At 40.9% G+C, this 25,846-nt stretch overlaps 1 protein-coding gene across 2 annotated transcripts in view; it reads left to right on the top strand.

The window, feature by feature from the left end:
• Window positions 1–305: 305 nt before the first annotated feature.
• The window catches only part of arfgef1 (ADP-ribosylation factor guanine nucleotide-exchange factor 1 (brefeldin A-inhibited)), a 52,178-nt gene continuing 26,637 nt past the window's right edge, over window positions 306–25,846 (top strand). Inside the window, exons 1-7 of one of the 2 annotated variants that reach the window (XM_056363992.1) lie at window positions 306–635; window positions 17,361–17,391; window positions 20,609–20,765; window positions 21,075–21,221; window positions 22,515–22,694; window positions 23,188–23,241; window positions 25,409–25,757. In XM_056363992.1, coding sequence (XP_056219967.1) covers window positions 512–635; window positions 17,361–17,391; window positions 20,609–20,765; window positions 21,075–21,221; window positions 22,515–22,694; window positions 23,188–23,241; window positions 25,409–25,757 — 1,042 coding nt within the window. In that variant the 5' untranslated portion in view covers window positions 306–511. The remainder of the gene's footprint in view (window positions 636–17,360; window positions 17,392–20,608; window positions 20,766–21,074; window positions 21,222–22,514; window positions 22,695–23,187; window positions 23,242–25,408; window positions 25,758–25,846) is intronic. The other variant, XM_056363993.1, reaches the window with a different exon arrangement.

Consider the following 25,846-nt stretch of genomic DNA (forward strand, 5'->3'; position numbering starts at 1 on the left):
GCCCTCTACATAATACAAGATTCTATATATGGTCTTAAACCCTGCACTTTAAGTATAAATGTGAATATATTGTTTATATTTAAGTGATGTGAGTGAATATGGGAAAACCTCTGCGCACACAGACGCTGATATGCTGTTTAATTCATTACATGCATATATTAATATCAAGTATTTTACATATGAGTTTAGTAAGCCTGTATGGGCTTCAACATGAATATGTGGAGAAAGCTTAGCTGGGAGGCTACACTCATGACACCTCTTTCCTCGCTCTCTCCCTGCTGCCTCACTGCGGCCGTTCTCAAACGTACGTGACGTCGTTTCCTCTCTCCAACATGGCGCAGGAGGCAGGTCGTTAATGGAAATCTGAGGGATTTACCCCACCTTCTGTGTTTATTTATGTTTGTCTGTTAGGGGCTCTGCGGCTGACATTTGTAAGGGAATACATTTCCATTCGAGGCGGCTGCACCCCCCCTTGGGACCAGGCACACCTCGCCCCAAATTCCGGTGCGACATGTTTGAGGGCAAAAAGACGAAAAACATGTTCCTAACACGAGCTTTGGAAAAGATCCTGGCCGACAAGGAGGTGAAAAAGGCTCACCATTCACAACTGCGCAAAGCCTGCGAGGTGGCACTAGGTAAGTTATGTTGTTTTAGCATCACATTTTAGACACGTCACGCACCCTTTCACTTATTAAGCGGTTATCCTGCAACAATGTCGCAGTGTTGGGCAACACAGTGTATTTTCCATTCATTGAATGCTGGCTGCAGCTGTTGTCTTATTGTTTTACGTTAAAATTCAGCTAAACCTGAATATTTAATTGACGTGGCACGGGCTAAGTGGAAATGATTCCGTATCAAACACGGAAATGGTGCAGGAGGGGTGGGTGTTTGCAACACTGAGCCGATGCTGCGAAACTAGTAGCGATGTGAGAACAGGCCGAACACCGGACAGAAAACAAAGTTGTTGAAGGCTGTATCCTCCTTTTAATATCAAGCTTACCAACAACTACACCATAAACATTCGTCAAGTGCAAACTATATTTATCTAAACTGTTTAATTGTATGGCTTTGTCCCCATAAAGGCGAGATGTTTGCGTCTCTTCCTGGTACACACGAGACGTGGCCGCGGCTGGCCAATACAGGGAGTGTTCAAGACACTTGTGTCTTTTATTACATCTTTTATTTATTAACTAGTTTAATAATTATATATGCTCGGCCCTCCTCTTCCCTGTTATGTTGTAAAACTACATCTGAACCAGGACAGTGAGAAACAGAAGGTGACAGCTGTCAATAGCACCTTCATGCTAGAACAATGTCAAGATATCGGAAATAATGAAACCATTTCCGGTAATGACTTAAATAAAATGATGAAATAATGAAAAATAAAATGTATACATGTGATGCTGGCGAATGGTTTGATTAGTTGTAGCCACCACGATAAGAATAATTAATATGTGTAAGAATAACTAATGAGATACAACAGATTCTCTGTTCTTGTAGCACGTGTTTCGTCATTAATACCAATGGCTCAGCAGGTCTTGTCTCGTCGAGTACGCTTTTATTTTGAAGTCAACATCGGTTAACGTCCGGTTTTAATTTAACTGTATGTGGTAACTTTATGAAACTATTTGTTAGCAGGTGTATTTTCTGAAACGTGTTATTGGGGGTGGCTGTTAATAATAAACATACACATTTTACAACAATTAGGGCAAACAGAAATTCACATAGGATCAGGGCACTTAATAGTTTACCTTAATAATGCTACAGTTAATGTTTTTTCACATGCCAGACTTTTTCATCTGCTCTGTATCTTGGAACACCCTGGGGTTTTTCTTTTCTGCAATGGGAGTAATATGACACTGCCAGAGAAACAATGAGTCCATGTTGTGCAGTAGCCAAAGATCCTACCTGTCCCAACAATAGCTGCCTTTATCAACACATTCAGCTGCTAGGTGTTCTGCAGTTGCCATGAAGGCTAAATACACGATGATGTTTGTCTAGGCTTGCTTTAATGTTTTGCAAAGCCAACCCACCCACACAAATGATATATTCCTTCCCACACTTCATTGTCAGTAGAGAACCAGAGAAAAAATGTGGTGAGTGTTACAGGTTGAGCTTCATTGAGGGAGCATAGCATGGATTTAAAGGGAAAATACACCCTACATTGGAATTTGCTGCACCAGTGATTTGTGGAGAGTGAATATTGTTCCTTTGCTTCAGAATCGGAACATGAATACATGAATTGGTGATATAATCAGGTGACGCTCATTTGTCCATAGTAAGTGAATTAATCACTCACCCTATGGGCTTTATTGTAATGTTGGGCTTCCAACTGTGAGTCAGAAAAAACATAAACCAATAAGACCATCATGGCTGCCTTCTCTCATATAGCATCTAAGCAGTTGTTCTATTATTCGCTGTTAATGGAGCAGCCTCATATTTTTTTCCAGATGACATCATCACTACAGTCTGTCTGTGTGCTGCTGATTAAAATTCACCACTTAACACTGAATTCTATTTTAGGGTGTACGTTCCCTTTAAAAGGCAGCATTAGTCACACAGTCAGTGGTTGTGGGTCTTCTCAGGTCAGAAAAGGGAAGAAATATTCAGGTAAAACCTCAAACATTGTATGACAGCACAGCGCAAAAAATGAAATAATATAAAGTCTCAGCTCAGTTTGATCTCATAATTAAACGTGTGTGCTGAGTTTAACTTCACAGTGCAGCTCAGCCATACACTCAAAATATATGAAATCTCTGCAATGAGCGTAGCATTGGTACAGTAGTAGTGCATATCAAAAACGACTTGGTGACCCAGTATACTGAGTGACTTACATAATCCCCTGTAGCTCTTGGGGCTCTGAGACATCTCAGAGACATCTGAGTGTGCCTGTGCCAGAGTCAAACCTCTTTGCTGTCACTAAAAGTCTTCCTGTTGTAGGTTGTCTTTGTTCAAACTATACAATGTTTGAAATTGTCTTTGTATAACACAAGATAGTATTTTTATTTTGCTTTTGATTCCAGTCTATTTAGCATACAGATTTAGACTCGTGTTTATGGATATACCTGGTAGTGACTCACTGCAGGTTTGTTACATAAAGGAACGAGGTGAAAGGTTCTTGCTAGGCTACCTTTGCCAGACAGTCCACCCTCATAGCTCCCAAACTGACCTTTCTCTTGGATTATCAAAATATCACTTAGCAGTTTCCCAAAAAGGATAGCATCTCAGTTTCTCACACACCCCAAACTGTAGCAGGGTCCTGTTATCTTGGATCTCACTGTCAGCTTCGTTGAGACAAGCTATCTGATAGCAAGGAACAGAAAGTGGGTAAGACTGACAGTTAACTCAATATATCAAAGGCCCTCAGGCTGTATCTGCCCACCACCTCTTAGAAGAGGGCATAGAGGCTTTGGTTCACTGTTCTCACGCATTACTAGCATCATATGATGTTGGCTTTGTGGATGGTCTTCTTGTTTTTGAACCCAACCTGTCCCCTCTGACTTGAGAAGTTCATGTTGCTTTGCTGCTGATGAAAAATAATCATACTGTGAATGTAACACACTAAATCAGGCAACTCTGTACAAGCTAGCACGCTAAGAGGAGTGAGAACTTATTTCCAGGCTAGTAGTCACTGAAACAGTAGATTCCCGCTGAGCACACTGCTCATTATCTCTCCCCTTAGGGTGTATGATCTTAGGGTCAGCTGCGGAGGTAACGGCAACCTTGAAACCTGTTGCAGCTGGAATCTTGATGCCTCCTTTCAGTTATAGTTTACCTGCGGATGCAGCAACTGTAAAGAGAACTCCACTCTCTTTGAATTCTTGCTGTATACTCAACATTTTACTTACTTTTTTTACTCAATACCTGTAGCTGTACCTGAACTTGAGTGGTTCAATACGTTGAGTGTGGTGTGGTCAGAGTATTGTACAGATGTAGTTTTATACCGACATTTTACTGAGATTCTCTGAACTGGCTGTGCTTTCGAAGTCACAGCTATTCTTTTCTGTTATGGAAACCTAAATGCATCAATGTCACAAACTGTGTATTAAGATACTTGAGGGCAGTGTGGACAAAATTAATATTATGTCACTGTTATGGTCTTTTCTCTACCCATATATTACAAAAAAATCATATAGAAGAAAATCTGTGTTAGTATGTTTGCTAGCATTTACCTATTCACATTCAACAGACACAGAGTAACATGGGTATTCCAATGGATACATCTTTATTTCCACCTGATGAAATGTATTATTTGTTGGTGTTTTGTTCCTGCTTTGGTCCACTTACTCTTGAGAAAAGCACCGAGCTCTCTAGCCTGCTAGATGCTCCATTTTCTTCATCAGGAACTTGTTTACTTCAGCTGTTAGGGTTAGAGTTAGGGCACTGGGCAGGTAAGCTTTAGTTGGATTGACTGGTCTTATTTACCAAGAAAAGCTTACTCTGGTTTTATAGGTATTCCAGAGCAGTTGTAGGTCAGGTAAATCATGAATTTCAATTATGAAATTCAAAGTTGTTTTTTGAGCCAGTGTCGTGTTGTCAAGTGGCTTGTCAGCTCACTTGCTCTGAGGTATTGACAGTTTGAGCGCCTGTGGTGTATTCCTCATGGTCTGAGGGTCTGACATTAAATCTGAATGTTTTGCAACAAGAGGTACTTATGAGAAAGGGAATTACAATAAACCAGGAGCTAGCAGCTATTCTGACATGGTACACTGATTCTGGGCAAGCTATGATGGTAATGTTTTTTTTTTTTTTCTTTAAATGATTCACTCCATTTCCTCGGTAGTTCATGGACATTATGATTTCAGAAAGTTTGTTGCGATTATTAAATGCTTTTAAAAGTTGGTTTTATTTCTTTTTTAGGTTTAGCTAGAAACTGGAGCTCTTAAATTTTTTTAAATCTAAATCCATTTGAAAAATTGTCAACAAGTCAAAGTCAAAAGGTGTCACATTTGTCCCATTAGTTTTATTCAGAGCGTTTCAAGAAAAATGTTCCCAGTGTTGACATAAATATCATGTGCAGAGAGCTCTCAAAGATCCCTATGAATCTAAATCTGTTGTTTTCATAAACTCAGAACTATAGAAGCAGATTTGAAGCAATTTTCTTAATTGATTGTTTGCAGCATTATTATCTATAATCATGTGATAGTCAAAAGCTTTCCCAACACACTTACGATCTATTAAATTCTTAACACAGTTAACAATCCTGCCAGCAATATACAGAATTTAAATAAACAAAGGTTTCGTGCTCATATTTGGGATTTTTCCTTCACTCTATGATTTTATTAAGCCCAAACACAAACCACATTGCTTGACAGATTTAACTAATGTCGCTGTGTGAAGCAGAAATCTGTAGCAAACTATATTCTCTTCCAAGGTCAAAAGAACCTTGAATAAAAGCTGTAACCACAGACAAAATCAACAAGAGTTTGCAAGCTGTTCTTTTTCATCAAACTCAAGGCCACCGCTGACACGAGCCACCTTTTCTTCATCATCATTAAGAATGGTGAACACATGCTCCTCAGTGATAAGCTGCACCATAGCCACCACATGCTGACCCATGATAAGCACCAGGCTATAAATGGTCCCATTTGTTAATTAAGGTTTTTACCATGACTCCCCAAAGACCCACACAACTCTCCCAAAATATGAAGTGCAGGAGATGAGGGCTCTCTACTCTTACTGAATAATAAAAGCCTTTCTGATTTGTTTACCTGACAACTTTTTTTTCCAGCATCCTTCATATTCCTGACAGAAATTCATCAGCCCAGAAGTTGAAAGCAGGCAATTTCATTCTAATTTCCATTCAGTAGAGACACACCAGGTAACCTACTGAAACTAGCAGGCATTTCTGGGGATGAGAAAGTGTAAATGAGGAAAGAGATGGCAGCCATCAGCTGCATTTTTATGTCACCTTAATTTGCCGGGGTGCTGTAAATGTTCATGGCACTGAATGAGTTATCCTAAGGTTGTTCCACTGTTCATCTTTAACTGGAGTCGGATATATGCACTTGTGTCTACAGTTCAGTTCAAATACTTATCAATAAAAAAGACAGCCATACTTTGATCCACAGCAGAGCTACAAACAAAGGAAGTGAGATCAACACTTCTAGAAAAGCAGCCAATTCAAGGACAGAAAGCAACACATTTCTCACATTTGAAAATCCTAAACCAGCTAAGGTTTCGTTGTTTTTCTTGACAAGTGATTTGAAAGACTAACTCATTGTTAGTTTTGTTGTCAACTTATGTTTCAGCCCTCTGTTGTTTCATAAGGTCAGATGGAATAGGGCAAAAGGTCCTACTGGATTCTGAATCTGCAGTATTTGTCAAAAAGTCCAGTAAATGTTTAGATAAATTGTTCCACAGTCAATTTTACCATTTCATTTCCTTGAAGGAAGGGGAGAAACGAGAGAGGGTGAGGCCTCATGCCTGGTTTCTGTCTCGTTTTTCCCCTCCAGACTAAGTGCAGACGCTTAAGCTGCTTGTAACCCCAGAGGTTGACTGGTATTCAGATAATGAGCAGTGGAGTAGTTAACATGGCATGGCCAGTGCTTGCTCTGAAAGCATAAATAATCCTTTTATCTATATGGAGGAGACTCTTTAGAATTTAGAAGCAAAAGTCTGTTTTTTTTTTTCCTTTCCACCTTCTTATTTATTTTCTTACACTGATACCTCCATACATAATACATTATTTCTCTCCACTGATGCCTCCTTTAGTCCTGGGACAGGTGATAAATTAATTATACCGCAAACAGATGAAACGAATGAGAAGGGACCCTCCTCTCTCTCTCTCTCTCTCTCTCTCTCTCTGTCTCTTCCTCTCTTCCTCTCTGTTTCTATTTCTCTGTTTTATCTATCCTGTATTGATCCATCATTTGTATTCATTTAAGGAAATTTGGTACCAAGCTAAAAATTCATCACAATTACTGTGGGAGGAGGGAGCCAGTTAAATGGAAGGAAGGGCTGTGAATAATAAAATAAGGAGGAAATGTTATTCCAAAGAAATAACAAGTCAAACTGAAATTAAAACAAATGGTTGCTATGAAATCAGCATATATATCTTTGGTATTTGATTTTGATTTGTGTACTTACCCTGGCAAAATTGTAATTAAAGAATAGAAGAAATCAAATAATTTTTTACAGTGATAGCATCCATTACAATGGTGTTATCCAGTGTGCATGAGGTTGTTAACTTTTGCTAAGTCCCATCTGTCCTGTCCGAGGCCTTTCGTTTTTCCGTGACTCTGCCTTTCTATACATTACTTCATGTTGTAATTCAAATCACAGGGTAACTTCATGTTCCTTGATGGTGTGCCGGACACCCTGGTTATTTGCTCTCATCACTTCTGGACCCATGTAACATTTGGAGCCCCCATTCTTTCTTTCTTTTTTTAAACAAGTAGTCCCATGAAGGATAAGAAACGTCTTGTAGGAATGCTAGCAAATTAGGCTAACTAGCTTCCTCTTTTTCGAGTAAAAGTTAGTTAGCCTAGCTTGCTAGCTTCCACTTTCTGAATGGAATACAAATTTAACAGCATGGCTGGTTCTTCCAAATGTATATTGTTAAATTGCTAAAAGTACAAAGGTGTAAAGGCCTGTTCTCAAATGCCACTTAATAACTGTGATGGGAAATACCCAGCCAGAGGCTGCCCAAAACAGATTTCATCCTCTTTTTGAAATATGGGTCATTGTGATTTATATTTTATTTCACAAAAACTAAAGAGAATTCAAATTTCAGTTTGACTGAAAGCAGTGAAGAAGGGAAGTGGTTGTGAAAGCCTCACATAGAGCTCTTGGGTGAAGTTTTTACTCCATCATGGCTTGCCACTAAACATGCTGGGCCCTAAAAGACAGCAGGCATGATGACAAAGGCACTTTGAGTGAATTTAGGAGGATGCAGTTCGGTGCACATATTTATCCTCCATCGACTCACTATTAATCTCCAGGTTGTGCAGCACAGTCCTGCGTAATAATAATAATAATAACCCCATTTTAGAGGTCCGAAAGTGCAATTCATAGCGTTAGAAGCAGAGAAGTGCCAAATCATGTATCTGGTGCAGAGTTATTAAAAATGAATTCATTTCAATTACAAAGCCAACAGCTGAGTAATCAAGGGCTTGTGGAGGCTGAGTGCTTTGTGACTTTTTGGCTAGAAAATGAGAGCCTTGATTCAGCCATGGGAGTGAGACTAGTTATTAGACACAGGCTTATGCAAGAGTGAGTGAGGGGGCTTGTTGGATACACACACACACACACACACACACACACAGACATAACATACACATACAGGCATGCGCACACACATGAACGCACACGCGATTAGGTAGCCCAGACAACCCCCCCCAAATGTAATTACTGCTGTGCAACCTTTCCTTTCAGCCTGGACAATAGAAATGTCAGGGGTCTGATTTTTCTCAGGCTCTCCGTGGTGGTCGCCCCCTGCCCCTGTGTTTTGTTGGAGGTGCAAGTGGACACCTACACACTGATTCATCCTTAAATTAGCCCACCTTACAAAGCTACAGAGTGGTCTTTGTTATTATGCCTGTGGACATTATGTTATTACAGATTATCTCGCAACGCTTCTCTCTGATTAATGAATGGACTGGGGACAAAACTTTCACTTTTAACATCTTGCACCATTATAAAATCACATCTTGTGTCCATCTGAGTCTTCATCAGTGTATTTCTCTCCCCCTCTTCTGATACACTCGCATCCTCTCTCTCTCCTTACCTTTGTAAACTTACCACACTGTCAGAGGTCCATATCTGGAGACCCACAGTCACTGTAACCACCAATGTTTTACCGGTGTTAAAACAATCTGGCACTGATTGAATTTTAGCTGATCACTGAATATGGAATGGTTAGTGCCAACCATTGGATCCATGCCAGATGCAGATGGGCTCTAAGCTCTTTGAAATGCAAATGCTGCTGCAGGAGGCGGGTTATCCTTTCCAGTTCCTCGCTCAGGTGATGAAAACTGAGTCAGAGGCTGACCTCTAACCTTTCTTCCTTCCTTGCTTCCTTCCTGTGCTGCAGGATTTTAATGTAAAAGGCCACACACAGAAAAAAAACACACACATCTCCCACTACAATGTTAAAATGGGACCTAACATACTTTCCCTGTCTGGCAGCCTTAAGCACACACACTCAAACCGCACATGTACACAAACCACAGTGCTGGTGAGAGACAGGTTTATAAAGCTGATTTGTTTTGGAGGCCAGCCTCGTCTTTTGTCCCTGTTTTCTCTCACTTTCTCCCGTTTTCCGTCCTGACTCTGTGTCTGTGAACTCGCTGTCCCCTCCCAGCGAGCTGTTTTCCTGCTGCTGGTCTTGTGAGGTACTGCAGAGCATCTCCAGTGAGCTGTGTGTTTATCTCTCTCCCTCCTGCCGGTGGAGCAGCCGCGTGCAGGCTCTGCTGTGTCTTAATTGATGAAATGTTAGAGCGCTCCTCCTTGTGTGTGTGTGTGTGTGTGTGTGTGTGTGTGTGTGTGTGTGTGTGTGTGTGTGTGTGTGTGTGTGTGTGCTATATCCGTGTATGTTTGATTGATATTCTGTGTGTGAACATGTGAACATCTTGCTGGCAGAATGTCTAGTTATTGAATTAATGTTGATCCAACAGCTTTAGTCGGCAAGCATATTTGCCCAGGTGGGTGCAGCCTTCCAGACTTGTCATTGTATGGTTCTATACACAGTTGAAGTCTACTGTAAATGATGATACTATTCAGAAGAGCTCACTATAGTACAGAGTAGCGTAAGTGGATCGGGGCACTTTGTTACACAGCTCTTTGTTAGGGTTTCTTAAGCAACAACTTTTCCTCGTCTCCAACCTTATGATTAAGGGTATATGGGTTGATCAAGGCATTTTAAGTAGATATGATATACAATGTTACTTCGTGTACTGTAGTCCATTGCACCACAAATGTACCATCTCTTGTTGAATTTATTCCTGACACACAGCTTTGCAAGAGAACTGTAGGGCTGCATGAACAAATAACTATCAGCCGGGGATTTGAAATGAAGTGTCCACATTGACAGCATGCGTCAGTGCGCAGAGCAAGCAGAGCCCCGTTGGGTTAAAATAATGGTTGCTTTGCCTGGATTTCGGCAACATTTTGCAGATGTACTGTACCTCAGATGAGATGCTGGACTTCTGTATTTGTTTATGCTTGGGATGAATAGAAATCCTGTCCGAACCTTATGCAGGCGACATTTCTTACTAAGGTGTCTAGCATACCTCACCAAAATTCAGACAGTTTAAAAAAGAAGTTAATGTAACAAACAATAACAAATTCTGAACATACTGAGTCACAGAAAAATATGTTAATTGTTATTCCAAACTTCTATGTGTACTTCCCTTAAGCTTGCTCCACCTGTCACCTGATCCAATCTCTATCTTGTCAATAACAATGGAATGGTATTGAACCTTTTGGGATGGACATGGTCATTTAACAGTCTGCATAAATGAATCTATACAATGCCTGAAATGACATCCATTACTTTTAAGAAAGCTCCTGTGGAACCTCACTTTCTACCCATTACATTTGCTTAATGCACTACTGCACAACTCAATTCAATTACATGCACCCAGACACACCAAGGGGGTGGGGGGGGGTTGCGGTGCCAGGACCTGCGATTTCTGTGTTAATGGTTCTGGCTAGCTGACGTCCCTGTGGCGAACACTCCCAGCAGGATGCTACGCTGCTGCTGGCTGAGGAGCGCTTTGTCACGCCATTCAGGGAGGGTGGCACCCAGGAAGGAGGAGACACAAGTTTAGCCTGCCAGCAGTTCTCGTCAGCAGTTGGAGACAGGGAGCAGGCTGTTTTGTCATGCTGCCTTGAGAAGCAGTTAGACTTTGATGCGATACAGCATGAAAGGGGACTGCCTTTCTGCCTGTAGGTGTTAATGGATGTTGTATTTACTAAAATGCATCCTCATGTATTGTAGCTGAACCCCCCTCCCCCAGCGCATACAATCTAGTCTTGGCCTCACTAGTGTTTATTTATTCAGTGAAGCTGGTAGGGTGTAAACTGCAATTCTCCAAGGATGGTGGTAGTAGTTGCTGCAGGAGGGGGAGCTCATTGCTCATTCACACTCAGCTCCAGATATTCAGGGGATTTGAATCGGTAACCCCTCCACAGACCTGCTTCTAACTGGGGGGGGGGGGCGGGGCGGGGCGGGGGTTCCCCAAATACTTCCCATGCTGATTCATCAGCCTTATCTATGACAGCTGCACATTTGCATCTGAAGAGGCTGACTACACCATTGTATAGCTGATATTTAAGCCATGATCAGCTTTTGTTGTAGCTCGGTGTAAGTGTGATTGACGGGATCACTGATAAGCCCCTTTGAAACACGTATTATGTAAGGCACTGCAGAAACCTGTCTCTGCTCATTGTCAAGTTCAACGATTGAGTGTGATGTTGCCGTTTTTCTGTGTAGATCAGGCTGTTAATCCTACCATCACAGTCAGACAATGTCACCTGTAGCTGTGATGGTGTTATTCCGTTCTCCCTCAGAATAACAGCTGTCCTCCTCCTAGGATTTCACTAGACCTCACACAGAGTACAGTACTGAACACACATATACCATCCATACTCATGTAAGTGCAACATTGTAGCAGCTGTGCTCTGTACTGCTGACAGAGGTGGCATTTGGTTGTTTTGCGTGAGCCGACTTGAGGCTGAGGTGCTGAAGCTTTTCTTTTGATGTCGTCATCATCTCATGTATTTTTCACAGACGGTTGTTGTGTCGGTGTCGTATGTCAGACTCCGCCGTGCCGAGGGACCCACGCTTTAATAAGACTGTCACTTAAGCTGATGCACAGGGATGTTTGTGCAATGTTGTCTTCACTAGACATGGAGAGCCGCAATAATAAATATGATTCTAAGGAGAATATGTTTCATAAATCACGTTGTAATGGTCTGCAGCAATGACTCAGCAACTTATATGGATGTCATGGTTTGTAGACAATAGCTGAGGGTGCAGGGCTGGGTGTTTTTTTTTTTTTTTTAAATTTCAGGAAGTTTTTTATTTCCCCATGTAGAGGACAAAGGCTGTTAATATTGTAGGTGCTTCAGTATCATTTGTCACTGGGAAAGTACCTGACTGGAGAGTGCATGAATGCACCCGGCGGCATTCATGCATGTCCATTTTGTACTCTTGCCTACTCTCAGAAATCTCCCTCTCCCCACTCTTGCCTTTATCCAGGCTTGGAGACTGTAGTCGCTCCAGAGCAGAGTGGAGAAATGATTAGCCAGCTTTTGACTGACCTTCTCCACAGCTTAGAGGCAGCTTTAGGGGGTACTTGAATAGATGACAACCTCAGGGTATATGGGATTCCATATAAACTGAAACCAGAGTAAAAGGCTCACACTTAAGTATCTGGGCTCACTTTGGTCAGGACTGGAGGGGTTAGCTTGCCTTTGTGGACACTGCTGCTCAATCCAAGTACTAGCAGAAGTATCTTCATTCAATATTACACCAGAGAAAAAGGAAAATTTCAACATGTATTTGACCCATTTGTCTCTTGATGATGAAATATATGTGAAATGTAGGCCTGAAATGACTGTCTCCAAGGGGGATTTGGCATACTGACATTAATGCTCATTTAATGTCTTACTGTCATCTACTGTAAGGATCTGGGTCAAAGTCAGAGTAAGAGGAAAAAGTATCTTGAGGACGAGGAAAATTGTTGAGGTGATTCATGGCTTAGCAGGCTGTTCTCAAACATTATAGTGCTCTCAGAGGCTTTATGTTGAGGTATGGTCTGGGCTGTAGCTCACAGGAGAGCAGGATTGCTCTCTCTAATGCATCTGGTCAGTCAAATAGGTGTCTTATGTATGCTACTTCCCCTATAGGGTTTAGTAAAGGCCTCTGTGTTTTTAAGAGCTGCATCACAAGGGCCATTAAATGCATCTGTAATCCCGTTCTCACCTGCTGAGGCATCAACACAGCACTAATGTACAGCAAGTATTATGATTAAAAAGTTATGATAATTTATTCTATCATATGTAATTGGGCCTTTGTTTTTGCAATTGTATTTTAACAAAATGATTTCAACTTCTTAGATATTATGTTTTTAAGATGTTACGTATATTTGAAATGAATACACCAATTGTGGGCATTGTGTTAGTGTGTTTCAGTAGTTGATTCGCAAAAGCCCCTCAGTGGGCCCCTGGTCTTTTTCACATGGACTCATTAGGTTGAAAAGTGGTGAGCCATTCAGTTTCATCTGCATCACTGTCGTTCTGCGTGGAGGAGGTTTTACCCACTCCACTGAGCTACTGCTGCTGTTGTTGTTTCTCCTTTTTTATTATACCAGGGCCTTGGGACAAATCAGGACACAGAACACGGCGTCTTCAAGGTCAGCAGTATTTAGCATGACTGCTGCAGAGAGGTGGGAGAGGGAGAGTGGGGTTGGGTAAACAAGTGACAAAAGCTGCCATTTCTTGTCTCATGATAGCTTAAACAGAAGGAAAACAAAAGCTCATATTTAACCAACTATTTAAAAAAAAAAAAAAAAAAATTATTGACTTTGTTTTTATTCCCTACAGTATTTTCTTTAAATTGTCTACTAAATTAAACTTGTTACTTTTCTTATACCCATAAAGTATTCTCAAACTCCTATGGCTCTTAATGTTTTGGGCAGTTGGGACACTTGAACAGACTATGATCAGCCACCTGTGATGAAGATATCATAGCTCAGTTGGTAAAAATGAGTGTGTGTGTGTGTTTGTGTGTTTTTAGTCCCACTCGGCTATCTGTGCCTTCTTTCTGGCATATGTCTGCGCTGTGTAACTGCGTGTGTTTGTTTTGAAACCGGTAGCTGACAGATCAGTCGTGATTCCACAGCTTTAATCTGCGGCTTGTGTCTGCCCAGTCCCAGAAGTATCCAGCACTTGTATATCTATTCTTTCTCATCACCAACACCACCACTCACTGTTGCCATGGTTTCACTGTCCAAATCCTGGGGTGACAGCTCTTCATCAAAGCTTCTGACACACCAAGCTAATTATCTGATACTTACTTACACAGTCAATATGACAATCTGCATGTCTCCCATCAAACTGTCTGCGTGTGTGCCTGCTGCCCGTCGTCTTGTTTGACTTGTGTGTGTGTGTGTGTATATTTGCATAAATCTGATAACCCTGCGCTTCAGAAATCATTTGAAGTGAAGCTAATATAAAAAAAGCGGAATAGCCTGTGCATGTTTGTAATTTCACACATCCAGGGAAAGAGACCTCCGGGGTCCTGCAGTAACTTTTGCTCTATGTAGGTCTGTGACAGAGCAGCAGACTTACATAGAGCAAAAAAGCAGAGAGACAAACATGTAGTTTCTTCTTTACAGTACAGTGTGATATTACACTGGTATTCTTTGGGGTCCAGCTCTGATGTTGGGCTTTATCTGTTGTGAAAGGGAGCTGGGAGAGATAAAAGGTTGGACTGTAGTTTGAAGGGGAAGCACAGGGCACAAGCGGAGAGTGAGAGGATTACATTGATTAGTTTTCATTAGTATCATAATACAGTGTTCCTGATTGTGATAATTATTACTGAAACAAGTAGTCAATTAATGGATTAGCCGATCGACAGAAAATTAATCAACATTTCTGATAATAAATTAATCATTCCAGTCATTTATTAAGCAAACGTGTGAAACATTTTTTGGTTTCTCCCTCTCAAATATGGAATTTTGAAGTTTTTCTCCATTTTACATTTGAGTTTTTCGACTGCGGGTCAAACAAAACGAACAATTTGAAGACGTCATTTTGGATTCTGGGAACTTATGACAGGCATTTTCAGTATTTTTTTAAATTTATTTATTTTTTGACATTTTATTGATTAATCACAAACAAGTCACATAATTAGTTATAAGCAGTAATTGTTTGCAGATGTAGTATAAAACAACTGATTTATTGACTGAATATATTTTGTATAGATCATACCATATGATATGTGTACGGGCAGGACAGACAGCAGCAGTTAAATTAGTTGATATACATTCACCGAGTAAGTCGACACCTGGTGGATAAAACATTTCTGCATTAATACCATTTCAGTGGCGCACTCGAGACACAAACAGAATAAAACACGCAATATAATGAGAGGCTTTCCAACAATGGTTGCCACAATAAAAAATCAAAAGGTCAAAGACAATATGAGAACGCTGTCATCATTATAACAAGTTAATTGGCACGGCCTGGTATCTCTCGGCACATCCGCTTTCTTCTACACATCTCCATCAGTACGTTTGTATCTCTCATCTCTCTGATTTGGTTTGTTTCTGTTAAGTGTCATGCCTCATGCTGCCTCTCCATCTTACTGTGGCAGCTGGAGTGCATTTCAGGTCGAACACGCTTTAGATTTATCCGTCATGTGCTTCGAATTCAGTGCATACGGCAGACATTTTTGGAATAGCTGCTTTTGTTCCAAGCACTGGAGAAATAATATCCTGTCAGCTTTTGATGTTTTGTTAAAGGTGTGCCTTTCCACACTGGCTGCATTGAGGTACTCATATGACTTTCACTGACATGGCATTTGTGGTTTTGCTGAAATGTCAACTGATTGATTAATTGCTTGTTTATTGCTAAATCATTTATTAGTCATTTATCAAGCAAAATATCCCAAATATGAAGGCTACTGGTTCTAGCTTCAAAATGAGATGCTGAGCCTCTTTTCTCTGTCCATGTTGTTGTACATTTTATACATTTCTTACCTTTACTACTGTTCATACATTGGGATTAAAAAAAAAAAAAAATATATTATTACATGACTGACCTATTGTTTGATATGCAGACACACACGTTACATCAAAGAGCTAAAAGAAAGATGAGACTCAGAACAAGGTGGTCACAATTCTGTTCACTCTGTCTCAGAATTAAGACATGAAAAGATGATATGTGCTTGGATCTCAAGTCAGATCTGGATCCACATGGACTCAGTAGCACTTTCACACAGGTCCTGTAGTGACTGCATGTACAGATTGGTGACAAATTAAAATTCCTGCAAAATGACAATGGTGAGTATACAGTCACCAGATCTCAGCCCAGTTGAATACCTGTGGGAGATTTTGAACAGATGTGTTAGACAGCACTCTCCAGCACCATCACCACAACACCAAATGAGGGAATATCTTTTGTGTGAATGGTGTTCATCCTTCCAATAGAGTCCAGAGACAAATAGAATTGATGCCAAGACACATTGAACCTGCTCTGGTGGCACATTGTGGCTCAACATCTTACGAAAACACATTATGTTGGTTTTTTCTTTAATTTGTCACGAGTCTGTATTTAAGAAATGTACAAATTATGAATAAATTATCATGTCCCTCACGAGTCGTACAGTAAAACATGGTTGAAAACAGCTTTAATTTAATTTCACGCAGTATTAAGTGCTAAATATTCTCGACAAGTGGATTTCTTTGAAAGGACTGTTAGCCTTCCAGCAGCGAAATAATTGAGCTGTCATTGTATTACTTGGGTTTTTCCAACCATCGCAGGCTGGTGCAATTCTGTGAGGACTTTGCCGATTGCCACTGTGTTTTAAAAAGCTTCCTCACTGAAGGCTCCCTTTAATGTCTAGTACCAATTGGCCTCTCGTTCGCTCTCTAAAGCTCTATTTCTGTCTCTATTTCTCTCCCATCCTTCCCTCTGTGGGTCTGTCTCTCTTCTTTTTTTTCTTTTTTTTCTGCTTTTCGGTGCCAGTGCTCAGCAAGTTCATACAACAGGAGATCTGTGAAATAAACACAAGTGTTGGCCTGGCTCACAGACACGGTGCTGAGTTAATAATGATTACATTTTCGGGACAGACTTGCAGCCGGGGCAATACATTTAGCAGGCACTCGGTGCTTGGTGGTGAGATGTAAACAAGACCATTACCATGACAACACAAAGACATTCATGTGGGGAAAAAAAACCCCCAACTTGCTTCACAGTGAACACATTTTTCAGCTTGAATACTTTTATCGCAAGCAGGTCTGAGAATTCACAGTATTCTTGCACCGAGAATACAAAACATGTCGTGTAAGTGTCAGCACAGTACAGTATGTAGGCTAATCCACTGGGAGGGAAATCATGGACTACATACACACACATTGGCTTCATAAAAGGCTTTGATAAGCATGATCTGATCTGACGTGCATAAACACTTAAGTTGTGCATTCAAGAATTTCAAAAAAAAAAAAAAAAAAAAAAATTCCTCTAAAAACCATCCCTCATAAATAAATTCAATTCTGTGTGCTGCCAGGCCTGATATGTGCTCCACTCCCCATGGAGTCATTAGCTGAGTAAAATACTGCAGAATTAACATTCCCCATGGCTCATAATTGACTAATTTAACATCTCTTCCCTTTCTCTTTTTGTTTCAGAGGAAATCAAAGAGGAATCAGAAAAATTAAGGTAAGCAACTGATGAATTATACAACACAGTAAGGCATCAAGGGTCATTTAATGGGTTTTAGTCTCTGTTTCTGCAGGCGTGGTAAAATTCATGGCTCAACTGCAAGCCTCTCTGTTGCTTTCTCCTGTGTTCAGACCAGTAAACGGGATTAGAACATTGTGTGTGCGAGAGCGTGTGTGTGTGTATATGTGTGTGTGCAAGCCTCTAGTGTGTTTTTGTTTGTGTCTTTCTGCCTGGCCTGTTCCCAACAGCCCCTTGCCTTCTCATTAAAGGCTTTCTTCATGAACCCCTGCCTAATGCTAAACTTGTTTTTTAGAGTCTGTGTGTGCGTGAATGTTTGGTGTGCTCGTGTATGGGCTGCCAAGTAACATGGGCTTTGGAATGAAACATAGCACAAGTGCCACCTCTCCTCTTCAGCAACCTTTCTTCCTCCTGCTGATTCATTTTTATTTCCCTCTAACATTCTTTATCCCTCACTGTTGTCCCTCTCACTCAGTCCCTCCCTCCCTCCTTCCACATACCCCCCCCCGCCCTTTTTCAATGCCCATTATATCTCCCCAGATTTTCCATTCTCTCCAAATTAGCATTACCAGTAACTGACTTCATCCAAATTATACCCTTAAGGTTAGGACTTCTAGATCAAAGATAGATAGATGTAGAAGCTATGATCAGCCACACCCAACTCATACAAATGCTGCTGCTTTTGGATTCATCTCTGGTATTTTACAACTCTAACCTATTTTCCATCATATGTAGATGCAGTAGTCCCACAGTTCCACTCAGGAATACATTTTTTTTGTCAGCCTGCCGCCCTATTTAAGTTCTTTCTTTTTGTGCAATCATTGTGTAGCATAGCATACAAGGACAGATTTAAAATCCCAACATATTGGTGGGCATTATTTGTCACAGTATATGTAATTTTAGCTCACTATAGAAATATATATTTTGATATAACAGATTTTCTGTGAAATCAGTTGATCATGTTGATGTAGTAGATTACATTTATCTGGTAGATAAAAAAAAAAAAATGGCCACATCATATTAAAGTGAATATGATTGCCAAATAAGTGAAAAGATTTACTGTTCATTTAACTGAGCTAGAACACTCACTCTCTACACATCTAGAAAATGTAAACTGAACTGTAACACCACTTAAAGACCTGGAAAAGGAAGTATTTAACATCTCCAAAACAATCTAGACTCAAGGTCCACTTATTCGCTTGTTCTGGAGCTTTCAACCATATCACTCATTGGCATATGAAGTTTGCTCTGTTGTCATGGAACTGTAGATGTTCAAGCTTTTCTCCTGAGCACTTTTAGGACTCCACCTCCTGGAAACAACCAGCTTGGCTCGGTTCAAAGTGTCCTTTGAATAAGTAGTTAACATGTCATATCTTGTTTATTGAATCTGTCCAAAAACTGAAGTGTAAAATGGACAGGTGCTGGTATTATGTGCTGTTTTAGCCAGGAGCAATAACCCCCTGGAGTCCTTTTGTCACTGTCAAGTTGCAGAGATACCAGTGGAGATCCCATGTGGTACTGATCTTCTCATCTTACCTGAAAAAGAAATATTTCCAAAAATGTCAAACTATCCTTTCAGAAATTCCATGTCAGCTAAGTAAACTTTAACTACTGATGAAGACCATGTGATACAGTACCTTCAAAAGCTCCAGACCAAGCGAGTAAGTGGACCTTGAGAGAAGACAGGCTTTATGGTTAGAATTTCTGTCAACTGCTGCTTACAAGGATAAACAGTCAAAGCTCAATGTTTAAGACACATATCAGTGTTCTTATAACCAAATAGCAAATTGTATTTAATCACATTTCATATTATATTAATTTACTGAGTCAGGGATGCGCACCTTGCTGTCTGACTAAAACCAAATTAATGTCCATATTATGTTTTAGAAGCAGGCTAAGTCCGACATTCGGGATGATTATAAGGGAGAGAGCAGGCCAGCTGACATTAAGCAGGGAGTCCAGGAATAAGCGTGAAGAGAAGTGCTCCCTGCAGACACACAACACAATAGCTGAGAGAGATGGAGGCTGGGTCAGACCATACTCGTGAGACGACGCAGTGGATGCTCTTTGCTGAATCACAGCTCCACTTTGATGGTGTTGTTGAAAAGGTTTTGAAAATGGCGAGAAAGCTGTTTAAAAGATTCTAGGTGTTCGTGCCTTATCTTTTGTTCCCGCACAAACTCCTTTCTTTTGTTTTGAGACAGCTGTAGTAATAATTTTTTTTTTTTGTTCCCTTCCTTACTATGCTCTTCAACCTTCCTCCCTTCTTCTATTTGTCTCTATGATTTCTTGTTTCTTCTGTTAATTCATCCTTAATTCCTGTTATTCACAGTCTGTTTCCTTTTTTGTTTCCAAATACCCCCCTTTATAATATTTTCAACCCCCTCCCCTCCTTTACGAGGCACCTCATCTCTCTTCTTCTATTTCTCTCTATGTTGGTGTCCTGCTATACTCAGTGAGGTCGTCCCTCTAAAAAGAGCTGAAGTCATCCTTTTTCATTGCCAAGGCATAAACAATGCAACCCTTCCCTCTCTATCTGTCTCCCTCCCTCCTTCCCTCTGTTGTTCCAGCAAGTGCAGTCTGGGTGTGGTGGTTGTGCTTGGGGATGCTGTAGACACATGGCTGCTGAAAGCAATGGTCCATATTTTATGTCTGTTTCTCTGCGCTTTTAAAAAATTCAGAAGAAAATAGCCGTATCATTTGATTTAAGGTATAGTTAGTACTCCGAGGCCAGGAGATGCTTCGTCAGCATGAACACATGGCAAAGTCTGAGCCTGGATAACAAACCTCTGGGGTTACTACCCCTCCCTTTGAGAGCTGTAGTCAAAAATTTGAAGTAGTCAGACACGTATTAAATTCAGTGTAATAAAGATTTTGTTACTCTGCATTTTCCCTTGAGGAACAGAATGCAGGGCAAGACGTTTTTAGGTTGAGCAGGTTTAATGTCCTGCACGAGCTGTGGATGAGTCTGTTCTGTACAATTAAACATACCATTCTTAGCACTAACTTCTTCATGCACTGTTAATCATGCCTGGATGTCAAAGGGGGGTGTGAGTCTGTCAGTGCGATTTTTGAACTCTGCTTCTTTTCCAGTGACTCCAGTTGACGGACTGGACCGTGTGATCACTGTGTTTGTCTCACAGTCTGTATCTCTTTTCTTTTCTTTTTTTTTTCTCCCTGTATTGTTCCTCTCTAGTCCCCCCAGTGGAGACGGCAAATCTGGTTCCAGCACTTTACCGCCAATCAAATCAAAGACCAACTTCATTGAAGCCGACAAGTACTTCTTGCCGTTTGAGCTGGCATGTCAGTCCAAATGTCCCCGCATTGTCATCACCTCGCTCGACTGTTTACAGGTCAGTGGCAGGACAAGTTGGACCGCATACCCCCAAATGTTTGCATGAGTGTTTTATATGCCAGACCGCTGTATGCTAGGCTCTTCGTTTGCAATATCTTTGAAGATCTTACACAAGTCATTTTGCGGAGTCGATGGAAAAACATTAATGGAAACTCATTTAGGCCATTATGTGGAAAATGGTAATAAACAACAAACAATATAATGGCTAGCAGGCCATATTCTCAGTCATCACAAGTTGTGTGTGTACGTGAGTGTGCTTATGTGCCTGTGTATTTACATTGTGTTTGCATGTGTATCCGACTTGTAGAAGCTGATAGCGTATGGCCACCTGACAGGGAGCGCCCCGGACAGCACGGCCCCAGGCAAGAAGCTCATCGACAGGATCATCGAAACCATCTGCGCTTGTTTCCAAGGGCCGCAGACTGATGAGGGCGTTCAGCTACAGATCATTAAGGTGTGCTTCTCTCCTCGTTTTCTGCAGCATCGCATTTGTTTGTTTTGTGGTCACTGCTGAAAAATTAGTTGAAAATTTTTGCTGCCAAGGTAGAAGAGCACTCACAGTTCTGCCTGAATGATACATTTTTGATTTTATTTTAGTGTTGATTGACTGTTTATCCTCAAAGCTTGACTGCCGACAATAGGCATTATTGGGTAGCAGCTTCAAACCTCCCACAGGCTGTAAAAACCTCTTTGTGCATGAAATTTGTTCATCAATTTTATTATCAGTGAGATGTGAACTATCCTTTGTGTTGTTGGACTGTGGGGGAAAAATGTTTTTAAAAACTCGTATAATTTGACATTTTGGCTGATGTGATTGATGTATGTGGTTTGACACTGTAAGAGTGTAAGAGCTGTAAGTTACCAGGTCCTGAGCAGAAGAACTACTAGAAGGACTTGGGAAACCTTTCAGGCTGCTTTTTAAACATGACACGGTCATGTGAAGTTTCCACAGCATTTATGAAGTGAAGCACACGTGTCAAAGAGGCTTTAGAGACATACTGACATTTGGCAAGTGGAGGTTCATGTTAGAAATTTTACCCCATAGCTCATAGCTCAAAAGTTAAAAATAACCACTTTGTTATAAACTCCAGACAGTATTATTGAACCATGATACAGAAGAAGCTTTTGATTGAGTCAATATGAATATAAATACAGAAATTTTATTTTTTAAAACTATTCAAGTATTGTATAATAACCCAAGAGCAAGAATAAAAATAAATGGAGCCATATCGAATGTTGGTCTGGAAAGAGGGACCAGAAAAGGAAAGTCCATTGCAGTTTGCAATGTTTATTGAAGTGTTATGTCAGTGGATCACTCAGGATAATAATGTTACAGATGCTAGGTCAAGAACATAAAATGTTTTTATTAGCGGATTACATTTTAATTTAGGCAAATTTGTTTCCAGGTGTCTGTAGCCAATAATGATATTTGCACCCGAGGTGGATAAGCAATGTTGATAGCGAATGTGACTATTTACTCCCCATCTATAGAGGGTTTATATGATATTGTTTATGAAATCTTTGTAATGGAAAGAATCACCTTTTCCATGAGGCTTTAAGAAATGAAATTTGAGGAAATTTTGAAATGGAAAATGTAAATATCCCTGAAAAGTCCTTCTTTTGTTTATATTAGTTTATTATCATGTGAGTCCAAAAGAATTTATGTATCTCCATATATAATATATATTTATGCTAATTAGGTAACTTTTTGTTATTTTACACAGTCTTTCTTTACGCTCTCTTTCAGGCTCTGTTGACAGCGGTAACCTCTCAGCACATAGAAATCCATGAGGGCACCGTCCTGCAGGCCGTCCGCACTTGTTACAACATTTACCTGGCCAGCAAGAACCTCATCAACCAGACCACAGCAAAGGCCACACTCACACAGATGCTCAACGTCATCTTTGCACGCATGGAGAATCAAGCAGTATGTCTTACCCTCATAAGTATATTCACTTATAACACTGAATGCTTTTTTTTACATAGAAAGACACACATGAGAGAGAGGGCAGTCACTGTCTGACGAAATAATACACTGACGAAAGCAGATAAAGCCAGTGTAGCAGTTTCTTCAATCACAAACTGCAATTCTTAGACTTAAGAAAAAACAAAAAAAACGAGGTTGCAGTTTTAAAATGATGCAACAAATTACCAATATGTAAAGCTATTTTGGCATGGATTCAGATTAGATTGTAATATAATGAAAGTCATTATATTCTGTGGGAAAGGTTTCTGCCTGATGGGTTTACTCAAACCGCATATTCCTGATTTAATTAAAATCTGTTTGCTTTACGTCCAGAGGGACATTTTAGGTGTTGCCTTCAAAAAAAAAAAAAGCTTGCTCTAATGTCATTTTTTTCTTTTTGAATGACACTTTCCCCCTCTTCACCTGCCTCCCTCCCTTCCTTTTGGACACATAGCTTACAAATCACAAGCTATCTTGGTCTCTGGCCTCCAGAAAGCGTGACCGCCAGGTAAAGCGTGCAGGACTGCCGTGACTTGCCTGATCCGAACTCTTAAACTCTTCTCTGTGTATCTGTATTTGCGCATTAAGCTTTTTCCTCATTCATTCATGCACTCATCCGTTTCCTTCCTTTGCTCCTACACTGCACAGGAGCAGGTATGCTGTGTATTTCTTCCACCATATGCTTGCCGTGGCTTTTGTTGACTTGCCTACAAATCATCTCGTTTTCCTGCACCAATTTACATTTTAGTTTAAAGTCACACCTGGGCGTGGTAAATGTTTTATCATAGGTCAGCTACGCCTGCCTCATCCCTGGCAGCTTTTTTGTATATTTTCTTTCTCCAAAGGCCTTACAAAGTTCTTTTAGAACAATGAGCAACTAGTATTGAGTCAGACATAGACAGAGAAGTATAACAGAACAGTCAGTGGTAGCAATAGAGACAAGGCAGACTTTGAGGCAGTGGCCTATTGTTGTGTTGTCACTGCCTGCATAGTGTTGTGCTGCTGCACTGGGAGATCCACTTTCTGTGTTTGTGTGTATCCTCCTGGCTGCAGCTCAGCATGGTATGATCACACACACATGCACACGTAGGGTTAGTCTCGCTCACTCTCACACGGCCTTCACTATCCGACTGAGGTGGCATTTAAATAATGAGCTTAGTTTGCCTGTGCTGCCTCGCCTGTCCCCTCCAGTCGAGGCGTGTTTGTCTGGCCTTGTTACTGTTGTTCATATTCAATGCTAATTGTTGCATTCAGAATACTTTGTCATTGACTTTAGGTGTTTACATTTAAATGTGACAACAGCAGCATCATTTAATTGGAGGCTAAATCTTCTGATGGAAGATAACAAACCGCAACGAAGGAGTTTGTGTATGAAGTAGATATGAAATGCAGTGAGAGAAAATAACTTTCTGTGAACGTCATAAAACAGATTGTATAATTGTGTCCTGTGGCTAGAAAGGAGATGAGACAGACTACAGAAACAGATTCACATTGGCCGTCAGTCTCCTGCATTTGGCAGATTTATACTGTGAATTACAGCTATGAATTTCAAAGCAAGTCTGATTTAGATTGAAGGATCACCATCTATCACCATTGGTTTGTAAATGTGTCACACTATTTATATTTCCAACTGTAACCCATGTCTCTCTTCAGTTACTGTGCTTTTTCTCTTTGAGTCACTCAAGTCTTTTTTTTATTTTAAATTTTTAACATTAACGCCCAACAAATATACAAATGCACTTGGATTGAAAATGCACCATGGGCTGTTGTTAATTTATCTTGGCTGAGAGAATTTCCACTGCTTGTAATTGTTTGCTCTCTGTTTTTGGAACTTGTATTGGTGTTTGCTATGACTGTGTAACTGTGCATAAAAGTACTTTTTTCCTCTATAACCAGCAGAGATTAGAAGTAGAGATAGTTTTATTCTCCTCAAAACCAAACTTTACCTCTGCCATGTGGCAATCTGCTACCTGAAATAACACACTTTTTACTAACAGCACGCCACAACCACGTGCAAATTTCTTGTGACCCACTTTTAGCTCATGACCTACCAAGCTAAAGCATAGCAGCGCTTTCCAGCACTCCCCATATGAAGCAGTGGTAATACATGTCAGTCATGCCGCATCAGCCAGGAGTCAGGACATGGCTGTATGAGCCATTTTCCACCAGAAATACCTCCTGCTACCAGATTGAAATAGAGCCAGTCCACACGGGCCAGCATGAATTGATTCCACAAAGTTTGTCTCATTGGTGTTGTTGTGGCATGGCCTACTTCTCAATGAGTGCATATTCATATACATAACCATAAGAGCACACATGTAATATATGCTCATACCTTCCTGATGTTACAAAGAGTTTTGAAAAATAGACCCATAGCTGTCTTTTGCTCTCTGCTTTCACATCTGGAAGTGTTGTGGCTCTGCTGTGGGCTCACTCAGCCCTCAGGGAATCTAGACAGGTTGTTCAGACTTGTAATTGTTGTTATGAGTTTGTTTATACAGTCTTAACCTGTCTTTTTCTCTGTGTGCGTACGTGTGTGTTGCATGTGCCTGTTCTCTATGAATGCTTTTGCCGTTCTTTGTGTGTGCTGTCTGTGGATGTGTGTTCTGTTTTGTTTTTTATTTTTTTGAATGTGTGTGTACTCCCACCCCCCCACTCCCCACCCCCTCCCACAGCTGCAGGAAGCAAAGCAGCTGGAGAGAGAGCGGCACCGGCAGCACTCCCCGGTCACCCAGCACACTGAGCCAGACTCCCCTCAGCTCCAGACTCACATCCACCCGCCGGCCAAGGGTCCAACCCAGGAGGCCAACGGGCCCGTCACCCCTCCAACCCCCAGCGTCAACATCCCATCCACCCCGTCCACCCCGTCGACACCAGCCCCGGAGGGCAGCAGCAGGTCTGTGTCGGGAGAGCAAGAGGAGCAGGGGCCTGTCTATGAGAGCCCTGATCCAGAAAATGGTTCTGATTTCTGCGTGGCTGAAAATGAACAGACTGAGGCAGACCAAGCTACTGCAGCAGCACAGAGTAAGTCTGCCTAAAGGGGCTTATTTTAATTCTCTTGTATTTTTGAATACCAGAAAATTTCGTTTCTTTACTTTTCATTATATCAGCAG

This window comes from Seriola aureovittata, chromosome 20 (genome assembly GCF_021018895.1).
Source record: "Seriola aureovittata isolate HTS-2021-v1 ecotype China chromosome 20, ASM2101889v1, whole genome shotgun sequence".
Classification (NCBI taxonomy): domain Eukaryota; kingdom Metazoa; phylum Chordata; class Actinopteri; order Carangiformes; family Carangidae; genus Seriola; species Seriola aureovittata.